Source organism: Pyrus communis, chromosome 15 (genome assembly GCF_041283825.1).
Source record: "Pyrus communis isolate YQ-2024b chromosome 15, ASM4128382v1, whole genome shotgun sequence".
Taxonomy (NCBI): domain Eukaryota; kingdom Viridiplantae; phylum Streptophyta; class Magnoliopsida; order Rosales; family Rosaceae; genus Pyrus; species Pyrus communis.
In genome coordinates, this window is record NC_142579.1 from 13,738,361 (window position 1) to 13,761,890 (window position 23,530).

The 23,530-nt window shown below is 37.1% G+C and overlaps 1 protein-coding gene across 1 annotated transcript; it reads left to right on the forward strand.

The window, feature by feature from the left end:
* Positions 1 to 6,048: 6,048 nt before the first annotated feature.
* On the forward strand, positions 6,049 to 22,910 carry LOC137738915 (callose synthase 5). The gene is made up of 43 exons (XM_068478387.2): positions 6,049 to 6,189; positions 6,393 to 6,686; positions 6,818 to 6,918; positions 7,739 to 7,860; positions 7,961 to 8,057; positions 9,239 to 9,349; positions 9,468 to 9,593; positions 9,685 to 9,777; positions 10,007 to 10,098; positions 10,248 to 10,374; positions 10,471 to 10,608; positions 10,695 to 10,771; positions 10,859 to 10,937; positions 11,019 to 11,144; positions 11,250 to 11,364; positions 13,076 to 13,410; positions 13,813 to 13,865; positions 13,987 to 14,047; positions 14,148 to 14,229; positions 14,308 to 14,357; positions 14,477 to 14,563; positions 15,207 to 15,329; positions 15,428 to 15,522; positions 15,612 to 15,696; positions 15,768 to 15,928; positions 16,327 to 16,450; positions 16,551 to 16,645; positions 16,775 to 16,892; positions 17,008 to 17,159; positions 17,614 to 17,723; positions 17,808 to 17,933; positions 18,001 to 18,069; positions 18,320 to 18,509; positions 18,618 to 18,735; positions 18,825 to 18,944; positions 19,031 to 19,146; positions 19,262 to 19,345; positions 19,808 to 19,920; positions 20,022 to 20,251; positions 20,897 to 21,694; positions 21,869 to 21,919; positions 22,021 to 22,206; positions 22,334 to 22,910. Exons 2-43 carry the CDS (start codon positions 6,491 to 6,493, stop codon positions 22,568 to 22,570), a joined length of 5,769 nt encoding a protein of 1,922 aa, XP_068334488.2. The 5' UTR covers positions 6,049 to 6,189; positions 6,393 to 6,490; the 3' UTR covers positions 22,571 to 22,910.
* Positions 22,911 to 23,530: the final 620 nt, after the last annotated feature.

Genomic DNA, 23,530 nt, shown 5'->3' on the forward strand with positions numbered 1-23,530 from the left:
TATTTAGGTTAAAGAAACAAAAAAGGCACGTATAAAGGTTCAATAGGCTAACTACAAAAAATAATAATAAGGGTTGGCTAAAAAGGCTCAAACAAAAGAGACAAATACCTACATCACTTTCAAGTATTTACGTGAATTGATCAATGCAACGATAAGTATAAAATAAGTTTTAGAGATACAGATAAAATAAAACCATGCGCACAAGAATAAATGAAATTGATGCATAATGGATCAATCATATATAGGCTCAAAAACTCAAAAGGGTTACATAAGCTCACTAGATTCACATATGAAGCTTCAAATCATGCTCTAGTTTCACATCAACAAGACTATGTGCATATAAGTTTTCCAAGTCATGTTCATAAAAAATATGGTTAAAACAAAGAAAATATAGGGAACTAATGTCACGCTATAAATGTGACATCCCACATCACCCAGGGGTGTGATCCTTAAATGTATATTCCCATCCCTACCTAGCACGAGGCCTTTTGGGAGCTCACTGGCTTCGGGTTCCGTAGGAACTCCGAAGTTAAGCGAGAAGGGGGCTTGAGCAATCCCATGATGGGTGACCCACTGGGAAGTTGCTCGTGAGTTCCCAAAAACAAAACCGTGAGGGCGTGGTCGGGGCCCAAAGCGGACAATATCGTGTTATGGTGGTGGAGCGGGCCCGGGAAGTGATCCGCCCTGGGCCGGGATGTGACAATAAATTTCTTGAAAGTTTTGGATTTTATGAAATTTTATATATTTTATGTATTTTCTTATTTTTCATAAATAAAACAATAATACTGAAAAAAAAATGAAGATAAACGAAAATAGACAACAAAAGTATAGAAAAAAGAAAATAAATGAGTAAAGCGAAGATGTAGAAACTTCCCGGGTTTAAAGGAGGAGTGGAAAGCGAAGATGTAGATGACAATCCACCAAAAGATAAAGTAAAGGCAACAAGGTAAAGTGGCTTCAAGGCTTCAATTTTCTGAAGAAAAAAAAAAAACATTGTTCTAAAAATCCCCGCCTGGTGTCGCCTTGGCACTAGGTAGCTAGTTACCGCCACGATTAAGGCCTAGGTGTTTGAAAATTAAGAAATGGTGCCTAGACCTGCTAAGGAGCCCGCCTAGACTGCCTTGGCGCCCGCCTAGCCTGAGACATCCCACATCGCCCAAGGGAGTGATCCTTATATGTATATTCTCATCCCTACCTAGCACGAAGCCTTTTGGAAGCTCACTGGCTTCGAGTTCCATGGGAACTTCGAAGTTAAGCGAGTAGCGCGCGAGAGCAATCCTAGGATGGGTGACCCATCGGGAAGTTCTCGTGTGAGTTCCCAGAAACAAAATCGTGAGGGCGTGGTCGGGGCCCAAAGCGAACAATATCGTGCTACGGTGGTGGAGTGGGCCGGGGTTGTGGTCCCCCCCCCCCGGGCGGGGATGTGACAATTTGGTATCAGAGCCTAACTCTGGCCGTGGTGTGCCGACGAGGACGTCAGTCCCTAAGGGGTGTGGATTGTGACATCCCACATCGCCCAGGAGAGTGATCCTTATATGTATATTCTCATCCTTACCTAGCACGAGGCCTTTTGGGAGCTCACTAGCTTCGGGTTCCATGGGAACTTCGAAGTTAAGCGAGTAGCGCGCGAGAGCAATCCCATGATGGGTGACCCACTGGGAAGTTGCTCGTGAGTTCCCAAAAACAAAACCGTAAAGGAATGGTAAGCCCAAAGTGGACAATATCGTGCTACGGTGGTAGAGCGGGTTCGGGAAGTGATCCGTCCCGGGCAGGGATGTGACATAGTCTGCCCAAACCTGTCTAGGTTACGACTTTCTTAGACAAAAATTAGATAACTTTCATTTTGCATTTTAGTTTTTTTTCAATACATTGTAAGAGACTTGTTGAATACTTAAATGAACAGACATTATATGCTTGTTCTCCATGTTTTCATAGTGTTCCAATATTTCATAAGATATATGTCATTCTATTTTGTAGTTTAGGATGAAATTATATATATTTTTAAGTATAAATAGACGCTTATTTACATAAAATATAATAGATTTACTTAAATCTGCTTGGTTCGCCTGGGCGCCCGCCTAGCTGCCTAGGCGCTAGGCTCCAACCCGCTGCCTTACTAGCCTAGCGTCTTTTAGAACCTTAGAAAAAACAAGAAACAAATGGCTAAGCTAAAAAGGAGATTTAGAAAAATAATTTATTATTAAAAAAACTAACAATAAAGCTAAACCAACCAAAAGATGTAACAATCTAATTAAGTGATAGAATCAAATTTGATCCCCAACAATGGCGCCAGAAACTCATTGGAAAAATTTGGGGAGGGGGAACAAGTGATGGGTGGTGATGGAAGACAACAAAGGAGTTAGAGATGAAGTAAGGGAAAGAACATGAAATTGTCTGCGCAGTACAATCTTGACCGTTTAATTTGTTGTATGGCTAGGATTAAAAGACTTGTACAATATTGTAGTGGAACAAGCATGCAGAGAATCCTCATTCGTGAAGAAATCCATCAAACTCCACAAATGTCTCTCATCAATATCAGCCATCAAGGAATTTGTAATTCGTAGTGGAAAAATATTGTCGTTGTTTGCAGTTCTTTACAAATTTAGTTCCAACATATTAGTTGAATTGAGATTTGTCTTTTGTACTTCACCATATTTGCTACATTTAGGAACCTTTACTCATGCGATGTATGCAGAACTGGTGTCCTATTTGTATGCTCCTTTTGTCTGAGATTTTTTGTTTAGTCCTTTTGTGTAATAACACGTCCCTAATTTTACGGTTTTTATAATTTTAAAGGTGTGAATTGACCAAAATGCTCCTAGAGACAAGAATATTGACTTTCATTGAACGTCATGTATGAACCATTCTTTTAGCATATTCTCATAGTACTCGTCGATATGAATGCGTACACGCAGCAGAAGTGAATTTGGAATTATGATGAAGATTTTACAGAACTACAAAGGTGAAGGGTATTTTAGTAAATTCATATTCTAGGTATTTTATCCTTTATTATTATATTATTTTTCCTTTTAGATTTTTATGTTGTGGGTCCCATACGGACCTCTCCCTTTTTGCCACCAGTACCCTTCCTTCTCCAGACTTCTTAGTCTCTCTCTTTGCTCCCTCTTAATTCTCTCTTTATCAAACTCTTTATTATTCTCTGCAAACCGAGACCATCACCACTGTTGGCCATGTACAACCATCGTTACTCCGACAAGTTCTCAAGCCACCACCTTCATGTCTCATCTCATCTCTCTCTCGTACACCTCAAACTTCTCCCCCAAACTCCCTCGATCTCCCTTATTACCTCATCTCCGACGAGTTCGGCTTCGAAATCAAGGTGTGCTTGAATTGAATCAGACTTATTTCAATTTCTAGTGATTTTTCTTAACTATCTGGGTTGTCTTCGACTCAAAAATCGATGGTTTTAACCATGCCTTTCATTTCCCAGTTTTCTGGCGAGAACCACAAGTTTCAGGCCATTTTTTGGCCAACTCTGGCCACGACTCGACTTGATTTTGGTATAAAATTCTTCTCCTTCTCTAAGCTTCAAATCCATATACAATTTGCTGAGTTTGGTTGTATTTTGAGCTTGAATAGAGGTCTAAAATTGTTGCCCAGATTTCGGTCGACTCACGGCTTCAAACCGGGTCGACCCGACCCGTAACCCAGAACCGGATCCAAATCGAGATCCAACACTGACATGTTGACCTGACCTAGTGACCCATTGAACCAATCCAGTGACCCGTTGACCCTAACTTGACCTAGATCCAATTCCTAGAATATTCCTATAATATTTCCTGCGTTGACTTTTACGAAATTTTCCTGAGAATCATCCTAGACTAATTTTGATGCCATGAATTCGTTTTGAGCATTTGTTTAGTGAAATTCCAAAGTTTTAACGTAGTTGACCGCCTTGGCGGCTTGGTTGACTTTTCGGTTGACCATTGGCTTTATGTTGACTTTTTACAGGATTTGCCCGGAACCATTCTTAGTGTATTTTGACGCATTGATTCCGAATTTGCCGTCTCGCAAGTAATTATGAGTGGGTCTTTTCTTTTATATATATATAGTGTGTGTGTGTGTGTGTGTGTGTGTGTGTGTGTGTATTTATTTAGTTTTCATATATACTTAATAATGAATTTTCTATATGATGCCATAATTAAATTAAAGTTGATAAGAAATATCGTATTGTTGGGAATTATGAAATAATTCTATAGGATGCACAGGTATGCGTACTATAAGGGGATGCCTTAATTATATTTACGTCCATGAATAGTATTATGTTGAGTAGAATTATCAAATTATTGTTGCATGATCATATGTATGTCAACTGCTCATTGTGCATGCTTACATTGGTGTTTGTACTCGCCCAGGGCCAGGGCCAGCCTTCACGTGTATGTTCACTTCACACCATTACACTCACTTTAGATCCTTGGTAGGTGCCAGTCCTGTCCTAGATTGCTATAGACAATTAGGACTCATACATGATGCGCTTAGTGCAAGTCTTTACGTGATTATAGTATTAAAGCGTAAATCATCATTACACCCAATCATGTTCATGTCAGAATACCTCTGCATGAACTCGTGTGTCAGCATATGTTTCGTTTATGCGAGATATTGTGATTACCAGATATTATATGTTTTATATGCGAAATATGGTGAATTATTGCATTTTTGAGATATTACTGTTAACAGCAAGTGTTTTCATACTATATGTAGTATGCTATTTTTGGAAACTATACTTGTTTTATGGTGAAGGGTTATTACGTTTTTGAAAAAGTTTTACAAAACTTTATTTTTTAGGCCTACTCACCTTTATTTTTCGCTCTTCCAAGTTTCAGTGGCAGAGTTTTCATGTCAACGAGGATTCTTAACAAATATTGATATAGGAGATTACTTCTGATGGTATAATTCTTATTTTACTTTTACTATACTTTACTTATGCTCTGACATCACGTGTGAATGAGTTCAATCCTGCTTACATATGCACTCTTGCATTTAGACACTTTTAGTTTTGAATTTACTCATATCTTCCATCTCACTACACTTTATAGCTTCGTCACCTTCCTGGTGTTGGCCAACATATCTCGATTCGGAGTCCAGGTGGACATTCCGAGTTGAAGTGTGCCATTTTGGACTTCTTTTAGTGATAAAATCTCCAACTAACGAAAATAAATAAATGAATAAATTGGGCCATCGAATAATAGGCAAAATAAGTGAACTAACCAAAATCAAAGTTTAGTAACTTGATAGTGATATATAATGTCTAAAAATTGATGGCTCTACCATTGAAAGATCAATTGAACCAATTGAACCGAATAAATGTTTAATTGTAACCAACTTTGGCTTTGGAGGTAGCCATTGGTATTTGGTTTCAAGTGAAATTAGGGAAATAAATAAACATAGATTGAAGTAAGAAAAGTGACACACACACACACACACAAATTAGTTGGATTCATAATTGACATACAAATTCACATATATAATGGTACCGTGATGTTTCTGTATCATGTTTCTAAATATAAGGAATTATTATTAGCACTTCAAAAATCTCATTCTACACTTCAAACTTTCTATATTAAGAAAAAAAAAATACTCTAGAGGAGGGTGGAATGAGATTTTTGAAGTACTAATAATAGTTCATTAAATATATATATATATATATTTAAATAAAATAAGAAAAAAACTAGAAAACGTTAAAACTCCCTCCCTCCGAAAACGGTGTCCTTCCTTCCATCCAAAACCATTTCTTCTAATTTCTAAATCTCTCTCTCGGGTTGTTAATTTGTAATTAAATTCATTAAAATTTCCGATGACCACTCTCCCATTCTGCCACGTGTTATTCTCCAACTGTACGTACGGTTACTCCCCCAGCTGGATTCCCTCTCTCTCTCTCTCTTACATTGGAGTCATATTTCTCGCTCTAGCTGCGTCCCGTAAACTCTGTAGGTGCCCAAACCACACACCAGTCTGTTAGAATCGTTTCGCTTCCCCTCACACCAACAAACCAAACAAACTGCCTCTCTCTCTCTCTCCCTAGAAATATTTCTCTCTCTTCTTGTTCATGTTGTTTGATATTCTTTGAATCTATATATATGATATTTTCTACCTGCGACAACCTCTGCGTGCGTACGCATGATCGCATTTTCTTCCATTACGATCGGGTTCGGATCACAACGCAGCATGGTAAATGAGGCGTACGCAACATCGCATTTTCTTTGTTATTTTCTTGCGTTTTCTCAGAAACCAAACACATTTTCTCTGTTTTTCGCCTGCGTTTTCTCGGCTACCAAACAGATTTTCTTCCTTTTCTTTTTATTTGCATTCTCTAAATTGAAAGCAAGAAAAGGATTGAATTAATGCGAAATAATCTGGTTAATTTGGTGTAGCTAGCTTAGGTAGGGAGGAAAGCTCGCACTACTAGTAGAAGAAGAAGAAGATCCAGAATTACGTAGAGCGGAAGTGCTGGTCGTTGATTGATTGATTGATGTCAAACCTGGATCTGCCTGGCCCTAGCGGCCCTCAGGGGCTGACGAGACGGCCGTCGAGGAGCGCGGCCACCACTACTTTCTCCACGGAGGTCTTCGACAATGAGGTTGTCCCCTCCGCTCTCGCCTCCATCGCTCCCATCCTCCGTGTCGCCAGCGAGATCGAGGCCGAGCGTCCTCGCGTCGCCTATCTCTGTACGTCGTCGTCTTAATCTCCTTCATCGATTAATTACGCATTAATTACTACTGTTATTGTACTTAATTAGGTTATGAAGGAATTCATGACTGCATGGTGTTTGTGAAAATGTATGTATGTATGTGAATAGGTCGGTTCTATGCGTTCGAGAAGGCGCATCGATTGGATCCGAGCTCCAGCGGCCGTGGCGTCCGCCAGTTCAAGACGTTGCTCCTCCAACGACTCGAGAGGGTAAAAATTTCTTTAATTTCTTTACAATAATGTTATTCTTACCACAATTTTATACCACATTTCTTTAGCATGTTAGATGGCAAATGAGTTGGACAACTACATCATCTAAATTAATTAGTATTTATTCGAAATGTTAATCAATAATTAATAAAAATATTGTTAATTAAATGATGATTATGGTATACGAGGAGTCTCATTCTTCCACGTAAAATTATTTAAGTATTTTAATTAATAAAAAGATTGAAATTAAATGATGTAACTTGTTCAACTCATCTGCCTATCAAGATAGAAAAGAAATGTGATAAGAATATTATTACTCTTTTCTTTATATATTGATTGTGATTATTTAATCAATTAATAAATTAAATTATTAGTTAAGTAGCTGCTTACGCAATTCACTGGGTCCCCCCAATGATTTAACCTTTTTGTTGTCTCTCTCCCAAATTTTACAATTTTAATTAACCATTTCTAAATTTTGTCTTTCTCCAAGGATTTACCCCTTTTTTATAATTGTCTTTCTCCCAAATGAACTGGGTCTCTAGTACTCGAATGTTGGATTTCCTAATTTTTCAATTTTAATCAAGAAAATAATTGGGATTTATTAACAAAATTTGCATCAACAATTTCCACATAGATTCGTGAGGGGCTGCCTTTTGATTTCAAATGGGGTGGTGGATTTGAATGTAAGGGCATTTGATTGGGGCTTTTCACTGGTTTTCTTCTGCCCAACTGGCTTATATACATATATATATATATATATATATATATGTATGTATTGTATTTTAGAACGGAGAAAATGAATGGATGTTGGATTTTATAGGACAATGCATCAAGTTTGGCTTCTCGGGTAAAAAAGACAGATGCCAGAGAAATTGAAAGCTTCTATCAGCAATATTATGAGCATTATGTCAGAGCTCTTGACCAGGGTGAGCAGGCTGACAGGTGAGTGATCCCTAATAATGTTCTTCTTCTTTTACTTAATTAGTTAATTGTATGCTGAAGTGCAAGTAAACCCTTTTATTTTTCCAAATTCTGAAAACAGAGCCCAACTGGGCAAAGCCTACCAGTCTGCCGGAGTCCTTTTTGAAGTGCTTTGCGCTGTTAACAAGACAGAGAAAGTTGATGAGGTTGCTCCTGAGGTTTGTAATTAACTTACCCCCATTTCTCATTTTTATTATGTGTGTGTGATGCGTTTGATCAAACACAAAATACATAGGAATTCAATAGTAGGGAGGGAATTCGTTTTATGCATTTTGATCAAATGTGAAATACAGCTACCGTCTCTGAGATGGAGACACACTATTCTTTTCAACTCTATTGCTTGAATTTCGCATGTATTGCTAAATCAGTTCGATTGCTCTATAGCTAATACTACTACCAAATTGAATTTAACTACCAAATTGACTTTAATTACTCGTATCGTATTACACAACTTATTAATCACTTAACATGCTTAGCAAACCACTCCTCTGCTTCATCTTCAACATTGTACCTCATGGTCCAACTTTTGGAAGTATCTTCACATAGCTATCAACCTAGAAGGAAACAAGCTTGTTTTAGTTTTCAGACTACATGCTAATTAATGTAAGATAGAAGTTGCGGAAAGTGGCTTGATCATGTGCATATTTAGCATAAGCAGAACCCTTGCAAAAGATGGCATATAATTAAAAGTACAAAGATACAACTCTTCAGGTGTGATTTGATTACTTACTAGCGTAACTGAACCTGCAATGATGAGGTTGATTAGGCTTTGTTGTCTTGTCAACTCGGCCAAAGGAATTTGTAATCCTTATAGAAAAACAGATGTATATAATATAATACATGTAAGAGAATTAGTGCATTCCTACAACAAGTTGGAGATGGATTGGAACCAAAAGTTATGTTTCACTATGAGGAGAAAGAAATGTATAACCAAACTCTCAAGCAAATGAAAATTACTAAATGAGAATTTGAAAGTAATAAATAATGATAAGCATTATGCAGGGAGGAGAACATAAAATACTATTATCAATAAAGATTTTTGTAACCCTTGTTTGTAGAAAGTTTTAAGCAGAAGACAAGATCCTCAACCTTGATGACAGAGTAATCATACAACAACCTATAACATAACATAATTGTGTCTGAGTTGACAAACATTATATGACAGAATATTCTATAAAAAAAAAAGAGGAGTGACAGCAAAAACACAGTACCCTTTTGTTCCTAATCCTCGTCCTTAAAGTACAGAAGAATCCATTGAGCAATGACAGAAACTACGAAGTGATTTTGAAATTTCTATTACATAATAATAGCCACAAATATATTTTAATGCTCTGAGCAGATTATTGCGGCTGCTAAAGATGTTCAAGAAAAGACGGAAATTTATGCTCCGTATAACATTCTTCCTTTGGATTCTGCTGGTGCTACTCAGTCTATCATGCAACTTGAAGAGGTATTTCACACTTATTATTTATCCTGTTAGTGCTGATATACTTCGGCATCTTATATTCTTATTCTTTGGTGCCTGGTTTGGAATCTCAATGGAAGTTTTTTCTGTTTGCTTGTTAAAGGTTAAGGCTGCAGTGGGTGCACTGTGGAACACTCGTGGTTTGAACTGGCCTAGTGCATTCGAGAACAGGCAGAAAGCTGGCGATCTCGACCTTCTTGATTGGCTGAGGGCCATGTTTGGATTCCAGGCATGAATAACAACGACCAATCTGAATGGTTAAGATTCACTCTAGGACCTGAAGAAATTATTAACTCATTCGTCTATTTTGGTGACTGCAGAAAGACAACGTGAGGAACCAGAGGGAGCATTTGATATTGCTACTTGCAAATACTCATATAAGGCTTCATCCCAAACCCGAACCTCTTAATAAGGTATGTCGGCTATGTCACTGTTGATGGTGACCGGATGAATTACATAGATGCATGCCAGAGCTATGTCACTGTTGATAATTTGAATTCCTTTCTGATAAATTTTCTTCTTAATTTTTTATTGTTGAAATCATTGTGTTGTATTCAGAGCACTCTCTTTTTATGAATTTTCCCCCTTTGTGTGCCTTTTATTTCTTCCTGGCCTTAAACTAAGCTCATCTCTTTTGTGCAGCTGGATGATCGAGCTGTTGATGCAGTTATGGGAAAACTTTTTAAGAACTACAAAACGTGGTGCAAATATTTGGGAAGAAAACATAGTTTGAGGTTTGATACAATGATATCTACAACAATTGTAATTGGTTCATGTTTCAAATTTTTTATGTTTGCTTTAAATAAAGCAAACATAAAAACATTTGTGCTATATTGATACAATGATATGTACGTTTTGGATCTTATGCTTGATCTCCATGCAGACTTCCCCAAGGTCAGCAAGAAATACAGCAAAGGAAGATACTATACATGGGTTTATATCTTCTCATCTGGGGTGAAGCAGCGAACATCCGCTTTATGCCAGAATGTTTGTGCTATATTTTTCATAATGTATGATTTGTGGGTTCTGTTTTTTGGTTAATCTATTTCTGGGTAATGAAAATTATGTGCTGACTTCTTACACCTTGATGCCAACTATACATTCAGATGGCATATGAACTCCATGGTCTGTTGGCTGGAAATGTCAGCATTGTTACTGGGGAAAATATAAAGCCTTCTTATGGTGGGGATGATGAGGCTTTTTTACGGAAAGTTATAACCCCCTTATATCGTGTAATTGAAAAGGTATGTTGCCTGAGAAGCATGCGCGTTCTTTAGAAGTTTCAGGCCTTTATGCTATACACATGAGGATGTTTGTTATGATGTTCCAGGAAGCCAAGAAGGGTGAAAATGGAAAAGCTCCTCACATATCTTGGTGCAACTATGACGATCTCAATGAATATTTCTGGTTTGTGTTATCAATATTTTTGAGAAAGACTGGCCTCTTATTCTATTTATATTGCTATGATTCAGATTTAAATTCACTTACTTTCAGGTCGTCTGATTGCTTCTCTCTTGGTTGGCCCATGCGTGATGATGGTGATTTTTTCAAATCAACGCGTGACTTGGTGCAGGTACTCTTTTATTTTTCACCACTGCCACCACTATTCTTATGTTAATTTTCTGGAACTTGTATAAATGAAATCTTGTTCCAGGGGAGAAAGGGCTCTAGAAGAAAATCTGGAAGCACAGGAAAATCTTATTTTATTGAAACTCGGACATTTTGGCACATTTTTAGAAGTTTTGACCGGTTTTGGACCTTTTACATACTTGCTCTACAGGTATTTATTTACAACAGAGTGGATAAGTTCTAAAATGACACCATATGTTCCCTGTTCATTATGACTATCTGTTTAAATAATATATTATCTGGAACTGGATAACAGGCTCTGCTCATTATTGCTTTTAGAGGGATTTCACCATTGGATATTTTTCAAAAGGATGTCCTAAGAGATCTATCAAGTATTTTCATCACAGCGGCATTTCTTCGCGTCCTTCAAAGTATGACGTTCTTACTTAAAACTGCAATTCTCAAATGCTGTATCTCTGTTCGTATGCTACAAGAACTATTATATGCCAGAGCCAAAATTAATTTTATTAGAAGTATCACTATACTTTGTGAAGGACAACTTCTTGTAAACTGTTGGGGCCAAAAAGAATGTTATGACAAACGGCCTTTCACTAACTATATATATGAAGATGCATGGATCAAAATTCGTTTCTATTTTGGATGAGACTAGAAGCCTAGAAGGAAAACAAAAATCTCTGTTCATGTATGCTTTAATTTTCTGGTTGATCGATATAATACTTCAGCTTTTACACAAATACTGTTAGGGACAGAATTGAGTGTTGAAATATTTCCAGTTAAGTCCTTTTTTATGTTGAGGAAAAACTAGAGTACACAACTCTAACACAAGTGTTGGAGAGACAACACAAGTAAACAAATTACTTGTATTACACACAAAATATTACAACACACAAACACTCAAGGACACTCTTTAGAAGCTATGACACTCTTTCTAGAGACACACTCTAGACCACCCACATTCTTCACAAGACTACTCACTTACAAGGCTTCTCACTCTCTTATTTAGCTCTCTTCTTGGCTACTTTCTCTTGGTTCTTTACATAGCACCACACCCATATTTATGGTGAGGTTTGCCGACTTTGGCATTGCGAGAACTTTCTAGCTATCAATCATGCATTGCCACCGACATATGGCTTTGCTAATTGGCCTCATATTTTCCTAGCTTCTAATATATTCTACAAATGCCCACTGACATGCTTGCTAGAGTTCTCTAGCAAAATCCCATGCATATTAACTATCCAAAACCAGAGTTCGTAGGTGACATGCATTTTTGGCTTAGGCAATATATTTCACATCTATGTTTCAATGGAGAGCATATTTGCTCACTGCCATAAACTATGTTGTATGCTCACCATACATCTTATCATGTGCCACGTGCCCTTTCACATAACATTGGTTAATTTTTTCAAAATTGAAAAAGTAACATTTAATGTGAAAGGTAACTAGAGTAGATGAAAGGACATGTGGAGATGTTTAGGTGTATGGTGAGCATACACCATAGTTATGGTGGTGAGCACAAATGCTCCCGTTTCAAGGTGGGGATTTACCCCTGTTCACTATGACTGCCTGTTTCAGTAATATATAATTTGGAGCGACCAAGGGCCTTTTCTTGTATATCCTACTCGTTCGATGGCCCTTCTCTTTCTCCTTTAATCCTGCCATTTGCAATTTGGAGGGCGAAAGTACACCTAGAGGTTTGCTTGTTAGCTTGGATTATTTCACATAGGTGGGCGAACCTCTTCTGAGTTTAGGGAAATTCTTTCGCTGCATTTTAAAAAAAAAAAAATTGGAATGTAGCTGTTACTAGTATCCTTTGTTTCTTTCCTTTTTCTCTGTTGTTTTTAAGGTTGTTGGTGCTGTTTGTGTTCTCCAATTCTTAGAAAGTGAGCAAATTTTAGTTTTTGAATTACTAGATATAGTAGTATTCATATATTTTCTTAAGCTGAATAGTTTTGTACCTATTGCGGAAAGCATTGTCTAGATCGAATATAACTGTTTGCTCTTGCCTTGTATTTCCTTTTATAACTTCTTTTGAGTTTTTCACTCATTCTTCCACGGTTTTATACGTAATCTTTACAGCAAGGTTTCTATGTGTCCTCATATCTACTTTGTATTTTGATGTAGGCATTTTGGATATTGTTTTAAACTTCCCGGGATATCATAGGTGGAGGTTCACTGATGTACTGCGAAATATTCTCAAGATAATTGTTAGTCTTGTATGGGCAATCATTCTTCCACTGTTTTATGTGCATTCCTTCAATAATGCCCCTAAACAAATCATGGATGTACTATCATTCCTTAAGAATGTGAATGGTGTTCCTCCTTTATACATCATGGCTGTTGCAGTATATTTGCTGCCAAATTTACTAGCGGCATTTTTGTTCCTTTTCCCGCTGTTCCGACGATGGATTGAAAACTCAGACTGGCATATCATTAGGTTCCTCCTGTGGTGGTCACAGGTATTTCTGTTTCCTTGATCACCCTTTCGCAAAATTTGTACTATATTTTACTTGGATTTGACTTCACGAATAGCAGTCTGTTATGAAATAGTCTTTTGATTAATGCTAACTAATGGTTAGACCATACCAGTGCATGAGACCAAAAGTACCATGTGGTATCTAAAATCCATTTACCTAGTCATATTCAGCCATATGATTAATCCCTGTATGAAACCAAAATCTTGGAGTTAATGATAAGTTTTTTTTTTTGTTTTTTTGTTTTTTTTGTGGTAAAGGCTACAAATTCTACCTGTTAAGAACTAATGTACTTAAAGAGTTTTTGTACCTATTCTCTTGCATAAAAACTAATTGCTTATGGACTGTGCTGTAAAAAGGTTTTGATTAATCTTTATCTTTCTGCAGCCAAGAATCTATGTCGGGAGGGGAATGCATGAAAGTCAATTTGCCCTTATTAAGTGAGTTTGATGAGGAACACGCACCCAATTTCATCTTAACTATATGGCTTAGCTTCTTTTTATCTTTTGGGGTTGGTTGTTTGAGATTTGCATTTGTTCTGATTTGCTATGCAATTTGCAGGTATACTATTTTTTGGGTGCTGCTTTTGGCTTGCAAGTTTACAGTTAGCTATCTTATCCAGGTGGGAGTTGTCAAATAACATTTTTGTGATATTTTAGATTCTTTTTATGAATTAGATTTTAATAGTTGTGCTCTTAATTTTCTGCCTGTCCCGTTTCCAGATAAAACCTTTGGTGAAGCCAACTAGAGACATTATGAACATTCGTCGTGTAGATTATCAATGGCATGAATTTTTCCCTAATGGTAATCATTTCTATTGCTTTAATCTTTGCATGATTTTCAACTTGTGGTTTTATGCTAAGTAATCCTTTATTGATGCAGCTCAAAACAACTATGGAGCAGTTGTGTCACTTTGGGCACCAGTAATCTTGGTCTGTATCTTCCCCATGATTGAATCAACATCTTGAAAGTGTTCTGAGTTTTTCAGGATGTAACTATCTTATATTAACTTTAATAAACCATCTCATACTTTTTCATGAATTCAATGTAGGTTTATTTGATGGACACTCAAATATGGTATGCTATCTTTCAGACTTTGTATGGTGGTGTTGTTGGGGCATTTGATCGCCTAGGAGAGGTGATCCTTCGATCTCTGTCTCGTCCCTGCTTTTCTCTCCCCCCAACTATTTTCCCTAATTTCAAAACTATCTGTTACCTCTTGTCTCATATTGTGTATTCATGAAATTATACGTCTCTTAAGATAAAACTGTCGAACTTCTGTTCTCTGTCATTCATGAAATTATACATATTTAGAGATAGAATTGTCTGACTTCTGCTGTGTCATTCATTATTACTGAACACGATACCTTGGCCAATTTATCTAGTTTTGTTTTTAATTGCCAAAAGAAAAGTCATAGGTAAATGTAGTACCATTCTAGCACTTCTGTATTTGGGTTTGAGAATTGAATCTTGGTCTAAAATTTTAACACCATCTGTTGTATTGTTCCACTATCAATTTGCCAGAGACTTTTTCGAGAGAAATTAACATGGATCATATTCTAAACCAAATATACTTATCTGCCCAAATATATGTTGCTTAAGACAATCATGTAGTTTACTCTATTGAAGGCTTTATTCAAGACATTCTTTTTTTTAGATCTCTTTACAAACATCAAGAATATGACTATCATCAAGCTGTATTTTAATTGAACAATAGTCCTTATATGCTTCATCTTTGCTTTGCCTTGGATTGTTATTCATATATTTTTCGCCTTTTACAGATTCGGACACTTGGTATGCTGAGATCACGGTTCCAGTCTCTACCCGGTGCATTCAACACATACCTAGTGCCTTCAGATAAGTCAACAAAAAGGGGATTCTCTTTCTCAAAGCGTTTTGTGGAGGTTGATTAATTTTTTTACAACTTTCATACTTAAGTAAAACCTTTAAGCACGCTTATAATTAGCACACATATTTAGCATTTAAGATTTTGTGGCTGTAGATTACAGCAAGCAGGAGAAGTGAAGCTGCAAAGTTTGCTCAGATGTGGAATGAAGTGATATGTAGCTTCCGTGAGGAAGATATCATAAATGACAGGTAATGCTCACCAACATAATTGTATTATTCATTTATTCAGCCTCTTACTCATCATGAGGTACAAACTAAACTGGGTTCTTTTACTTCAGGGAAATGGATTTGCTGCTAGTTCCTTATTCATCAGATCCCAGCCTGAAGATAATTCAGTGGCCACCCTTCTTGCTTGCTAGCAAAGTCAGTACCGTTCTTTTTAAAGTCTTGTTTAAGTTACTTGGTTTTATTGTTGACTTTGTCTACCTTTACAGATCCCAATAGCATTAGATATGGCAGTTCAATTTAAATCGAAGGACTCCGATCTCTGGAAGCGGATATGTGCAGATGAATATATGAAATGTGCTGTGATTGAATGTTATGAATCTTTCAAACATATCCTTAGTACTCTGGTAGTTGGAGAAAATGAGAAAAGGTCCGTACTGCTGCATAGTGTTTCGTAAAAAATATTAGTGTTCAATTTCTGTAATACCCAAGCATAGGATAAGACTGATATTTGGGCCTTTACAATTGCATGTTAACAGTATTTAGAGCCTTTAGTGTTTGCTAAAATCTTGCCATCATTCACTCCTTTGGCCCCCATCCTCCTTTCCCACAGATAATAATTTTTTGGCTAATCAGTAGTGTCCTATATAGTTGATGCTTTCCCATAATTGAGGATCTCATAGTATAATATAAGGCTATCACTTGAAAGGAAGGGTGTTCAATTTCTTCAATTTTTTTTTTGTTAAGAGGAGATTATTCAAGAACAATTGTGTAGTCATCTTATTTTTTATCATTGCGAAAAATTCTGATTCGGTTATTATCTGACAGGATAATTGGCATCATCGTGAAGGAAATTGAAAGTAACATTTCAAAGAATACATTTCTTGTAAATTTTAGAATGGGTTCTTTGCCCACTCTTTGCAATAAATTTGTAGAGCTTGTGAGGATCTTGGTGAGTCATATGTGAAAGAATGATTAATTCTGCAGTATGTGCTTGTGCTTGTTTTGGCTGTTATCTTAATAGAAACTTACCACTTTCTTTCATGTTGCAGAAAGATGGTGATTCATCCAAGCGATCTTCAGTGGTGTTGTTGCTTCAAGATATGCTGGAAGTAGTCACTCGGGATATGATGGTGAATGAGATCCGGTTGGTAAACTTTAGTAACATAATATTTGGATGAAAATATTTAATTTGTTTAGTGAAAAAGTCATAATGCTTGGATGCTTTGCTTTAAATCTTAACAGTTCTTGTATTTCCTCATGTGATATTTTGTAGAGAGTTGGTTGAAGTCGGTCATAGTAGCAAGGATGCTGGAAGGCAACTTTTTGCTGGAACTGATGCAAAACCTGCAATATTATTCCCTCCTCCAGTTACAGCACGGTGGGAAGAGCAGGTAAGTGTATAGAACTACTTAATAATTTCAAAGTCAATTGTTTTTCAGAAACAATCCTATGATAGTTAATGCTATAAAAATTGTGTTGACACACTTCTCGCGGATTACATTTCAGATAAGCCGCCTCCATCTTCTGCTAACAGTGAAGGAATCTGCCATTGACGTACCAACAAACCTAGAAGCACGTAGAAGGATTGCATTTTTTACAAATTCATTGTTCATGGATATGCCACGTGCTCCCCGAGTCCGTAAAATGCTTTCATTCAGGTTTGTTACGTTCATACATATGAGCTATTGTGCTTAGGGCATATCTGAGTTCCATAAGTCAATTCTTCCTTAAACCAAGTTGTTAGGGTCTGATTTTGCTGGTGGAAAGTCCATATGCTTAATTATATTTCCATCATTAGATACTGTGTGCATCTCTAAATTATTGGAGCATTAGAAAGCGTCATGACTTACAAAATGACCAAAGTTTCCGATTACTTTATTTGGTTTCTCCTTCTGATGTTTAATCAGTGGGAGCAGTGAGTTTTGTAATTTGTTTTTCCTTTCTACGTTCAATTGAAAATTAGTGTAATTTCTTTATCATTTAAGACATATCACATATGAAACCTTTGGGTTTTCTGACGGGCCAGTGTCCTGAATAACAGGCCAAGGTTTTCAGGCTTCAGATGTCTTTTCCATAAAATAATTTCTATTTTACATTGTTGCCCATTGACAGCATCATGACCCCATACTATAGTGAGGAGACTGTGTATTCCAAATCAGACCTTGAGATGGAAAATGAAGATGGTGTATCAATCATATACTACTTACAGAAGATTTTCCCAGGTTAGTAAAACTATCTTGTAACATGCTCGACTCTTTTGAAGTCAATGTGTGAATGATTTGACACCCATTTTGTGACTTTTCTAGATGAATGGAATAACTTCATGGAGCGCCTTAATTGTAAAAAGGATAGTGAAATATGGGAGAATGAAGAAAACATTTTGCATCTTCGTCATTGGGTCTCCTTACGAGGACAAACTCTCTGCAGGACTGGTATTTGTTCTATCATCTTCTTCTTTATGAAGTGTTATTTCTGGTACTAATTGTTTTGATGTTGCAGTTAGAGGAATGATGTACTACCGACGAGCACTGAAGCTTCAGGCTTTTCTTGACATGGCTACTGAAACCGGTAAGACTAAGAGCGTGGTACCTTTTTTCTCCCATAATGTTTAACTAGTTATCAAAACAAAAGAAATCAACATATGTGAAATATAGTGCCATCATGCCTAAGATCTCCACCTTACTCAAGTATGCAAAGAGCGCATAATATTTTCCATTTTCATTTTTTCACTCTTTTGATGGTATGCAGTCGAGTGTCTAATGAAGTTGTTATAGTGGAGGTAAATATGTTGGTTACTAATTATTTTAGTTATAAGTAGATATACTAGATGGCTACAAAGCAATCATGGTTCCACCAGAAGAAGAAAAGAAAAGCCAGAGATCCCTTTATGCTCAATTAGAAGCAGTGGCTGACCTTAAGTTCACCTATGTTGCTACCTGCCAAAACTATGGCAATCAGAAACGCAGTGGAGATCGACGTGCAACAGACATCTTGAATCTGATGGTTAAGTATGAATCTGTCTGATAAGTCAAAATATTTTTGCAATTTGATTTCTTAAAGTAGTGTCTCTGAGCTCATTTTCTTGAAGAATCTTATTCCTTCTTGTTCCCTTATAGTAATCCCTCTCTTCGGGTTGCATATATCGATGAAGTTGAAGAGAGTGACGCTGGTAGTGGAAAGGTGCAAAAGGTTTACTACTCTGTCTTGGTCAAAGCTGTTGACAATCATGACCAGGTAATCACTTCACCTTATAACAGAACCATCATGTTCACCATGTTGCTTTTTGTACCTAAAACACTAATTATTTTTCTAAATTTCCAAAGGAAATATATCGTATAAAATTGCCTGGTTCGGCAAAGATTGGAGAAGGAAAACCTGAAAACCAGAACCATGCTATAATTTTTACTCGAGGAGAAGCTCTTCAGGCCATTGACATGAACCAGGTGAAACCTTTAGAAGTCTTGAATTATGATAAGTTATATTTTAATTTTTCAGTCCAACTGAGATGTACTTTTCCAACCTCTTGTAGGACAATTACTTAGAAGAAGCTTTTAAAATGCGAAACCTTCTTGAAGAATTTAATGAGGACCATGGAGTGCGTCCACCTTCAATTTTAGGTGTTCGTGAGCATATCTTTACTGGAAGGTTTGATACTTGTTAGCTTTTTCTTTTTATTTTTAATTAACAGATGGAGATTGTATTGCTACGTATATATCCTGTACTTCTAAGACATCTGATTTGTATTCTATGTTAACTGCAGTGTTTCTTCATTGGCCTGGTTTATGTCAAATCAAGAAATGAGCTTTGTGACCATAGGTCAAAGAGTTCTTGCAAGACCTTTGAAGTATGTTTTCTCTTCCACTATTCAACTCTTTAACTAATCCAAGGCAAATGTTTAGAAAGATCTGAATCATTTTTATAATAAAGCAGTACCTTTTAGTCCGGAAGAATTATTCAGATTAGACTTAATTAATAAATGAGTATTGCCATACTTTGGAGGTGTGTTGCATCTGTTGATATAAGTAGAAGATGGTGATCTCAGTTATGTAGGGAATTTGTTTAGAAACCAATGTATTCTGGTGAACTATCTAACCTCTCTCATGTTACCCTTTTTCCCTAGTCCCCTTTTCTAGTCCATCTTGAGGTCACAGTTTTTCTTTTTCTTTAACCATGTTGAACATGTAAGCCTCAGTTACAGACGAAATTGGAACTAAGATTCATATCTCTGTTCTAAAATGAAATTCATATGATATATATTTGATTTAAATAAGTTTTTGAGTAATGACTTATTATCTATTGGTTTCAGGATTCGCTTCCACTATGGACACCCAGATGTCTTTGATAGAATCTTCCACATTACTCGTGGTGGCATGAGCAAGGCTTCCCGTGGCATCAATCTTAGCGAGGACATCTTTGCGGGTAACATTTGTGGATACCACACACACATGCACGAACGAATGTGTGTATGCAGGAGAACACAGACTAATATCTGCTTTATGACATGAGTACTTGCTGTGTAGGTTTTAACTCAACGTTAAGGAGAGGCAATATTACCCACCATGAATATATTCAAGTTGGGAAGGGTAGGGATGTTGGGCTCAACCAAATCTCTCTCTTTGAAGCTAAAGTTGCTTGTGGTAATGGAGAGCAGACGCTTAGCAGGGATATCTACCGCTTGGGGCACCGTTTTGACTTCTTTCGCATGTTGTCCTGTTATTTTTCAACAATAGGGTTTTATATCAGCGCAATGGTAATCTGTCTTTAACTTTTACCTTTATTTTCTGTTTTTAGTTGTAAAATGTTACTCTATTTGTTTATTCATATTGTCATTCTTCAGTGAATTCATCCTTGAATATGTTGCGAAATAATTTCAATGAACTGAAATCCTAGATGTCATGCTACATCAAGTTGATTCATTTAAATTGATGGGCTGTATCAAATAAAATTACTGTGAACTTCTCATGCTTCTTACTATTTAGTGCCCGAAGTGTTAGAAAATGTTGGTAGCTTTATTCCATTGACAAACACAAGTAATTAGCATTTATATCATCGAGCCCTTGGCAGCATAGATGGCTACATTACTTAAAATACTAGGTGGTTGAAACTGTACAGATCCGATATATGGGGAAGTCTGGTTCAGTTTTATTTGATAAATAACCATGGAAATTATGTCCCTATTATCCAAATGTTATGCTTTGCAGTCCTACATTATCCTTGATTACTCTCTCTCACTCAGCCATCACATTTCCTGGTAAAACTATATTACGTGAGTCCAATATTGGAACGCACAATTCTTTGTGTAATGGGAGAAACTGAGCATTCTCTGTTCAGTTCCTCAAAAAAAAGTTTTGCATTTTCATTTTCTTGCTAACATGAACGTTTTCTTGTAATGCAGTTGGTTGTCCTTACAGTCTATGCTTTCTTGTACGGAAGACTTTACTTGTCATTAAGTGGAATGGAGAAGACAATTGTGAACTATGCCGCCACCAGGGGAAATAATGTTCTACAAACAGCCATGGCTTCACAATCTGTTTTCCAATTAGGTCTTTTAACTTCCTTGCCCATGATCATGGAAATTGGACTAGAAAGAGGGTTCAGAACTGCATTAGGGGACATGATAATCATGCAGCTGCAACTAGCATCTGTTTTCTTCACCTTCTCTCTCGGTACAAAAGTTCATTATTTTGGCCGAACAGTACTGCACGGCGGGGCTAAATACAGAGCAACTGGCCGTGGCTTTGTTGTCCGGCATGAAAAGTTTGCCGAGAACTACAGGATGTACTCAAGGAGTCACTTTGTGAAAGGCCTCGAACTTATGGTACTTCTTATAGTTTATCAGATATATGGTTCAGCAGTAAAAGGCACAATATCGTATATCTTTGTCACATTCTCCATGTGGTTCTTAGTGGTTTCGTGGCTGTTCGCTCCGTTCCTGTTTAACCCTTCGGGATTTGAATGGCAAAAGATAGTCGAAGATTGGGATGATTGGGCAAAATGGATAAGTAGCCCTGGTGGTATTGGTGTGCCAGCGACCAAGAGCTGGGAGTCTTGGTGGGATGAGGAACAAGAACACCTCCACCACACAGGGGTTTTGGGACGATTTTGGGAGATTGTTCTTGCTCTGCGCTTCTTTCTTTTCCAATACGGAATTGTGTACCATCTAAATGTGGCCAGGGGTGATAAAAGCATCATGGTAAACATCATTCTGTTTCTTATTTACTGCCGTATTTGCGTCTTCTCTCTAAAAAAAAGCAACAAGTTCCATATTCTTTGAAGCTTACCAGCCTGTTCGGAACTCCTTGTCTGCTTGCCAAATCTCTTTTATTAACTGGAATAATTTTTTTTTTTTTTTTGTATACGATTGCAGGTTTATGGTCTGTCATGGTTGGTCATTGTCGCTGTGATGATCATCCTAAAGGTTAGTATTCATGCTTCTAATACTTTCTGGTTGCAAGTGATGTTCTCACATCTCAAAAAATTTATTCCACTGACTCATGAACTTTCACATCGAAATCTTAGGTTGTGTCAATGGGAAGACAGCGGTTCAGTGCAGATTTCCAGCTGATGTTCAGGCTTCTCAAGTTGTTCCTGTTTATTGGGTTTGTTGTCACTATTGGAATGCTTTTTGCTTTCCTCAGTCTTACTGTTGGTGACATCTTTGTGAGCTTATTGGCCTTCTTGCCTACTGGATGGGCGCTACTACTGGTACATGCCTCATACGAAGCTTAAACCTACTTTGCTTTTCTATAATATCCAGAGTTTTTCTGTTGTCGTCAACTTTTCTACATGTTAACATTTGCGTACACTGCTGGTGTTGTTGCATGATGAGCAGATGTCACAAGCGTGCAAGCCATTGGTGAAGGTCCTTGGAATGTGGGGATCTGTCAAAGCTCTAGCAAAAGGGTATGAGTACGTGATGGGGCTCGTCATCTTCGCACCAGTAGCTGTTCTTGCGTGGTTCCCGTTTGTCTCAGAGTTCCAGACCAGGCTGCTATTCAACCAAGCTTTCAGCCGAGGGCTCCAGATCCAGCGTATTCTTGCTGGTGGGAAGAAGCACAAGTCAGACTAAACCCATCGCCGTATTTATCGACCTAGCTAGCTAGAGAGATAAAAAAGGAGGTGACGAAAAATTCGGAGAGACTTCTAAGTCATGAAATGAGTATACATACATACATACATACATATTCTGTGGCATGTAAGTGACGTGTGTATTACATGAAACCGAAATGTACTATTAGAATACATATATCACATAATGTGTTTTGTAGTAACAAGTGATGAATCTTTGTTTTGTACTTGAAAGAAAGGATAGATGAGAGGAAGGAGGGAGAAGTGAAGGAGATCAACTCCAAGACTCCTTGTGTTAGACTACAAAAGAAAAGTTTCAATGCAATTAATTACCTTCACTATCCTCGCATCTCACACATACTTTTTTAAGATTCAATAGCTTCCAATTAAAATGTTGGGGGACCCTTTGATCAAGCGCAACTTGAACTTTGAGACGATTAACTCCCCTTGTTCGTTTCCGGTACCAGACTTTGAGATACCTCGAAAGAAAAGCTTGTCTGATTAGGAGATACTGGAAAAACTGCGTGCCCCTTGCTGTGGATTTTGAAATCATTATCCACAAAAGACATGAATAATTTGCACAAAAAGATGCACTGCAAAGGCGTTACGAACGGAGTCACATCCTAAAATGCACCAATGCAGATAACAATACATTGAGTAACCACAAAAATTATCGCATATTAATATAAAGGGGCAGACTGAGTTCCCGAGTTTGAAAATCCTCCTTTCCTCACCGTCTCACTACTATAATTACTACTATTATTTCATTTTCCAATTGGTACTACTATCAATTTATTTTCTTGGTCAGAAAAATTGGTATTAAAACTTAGCCTCTATCTTTTAAGGGCATTTATTGACTAAAGGTTAGTTACCATCTGTCATGCCACCTAAAATTACAAAAACTACGATCTAAGGTTATACAGATAAACTACAGCTATTTCAAAATATATCTATTTGCATA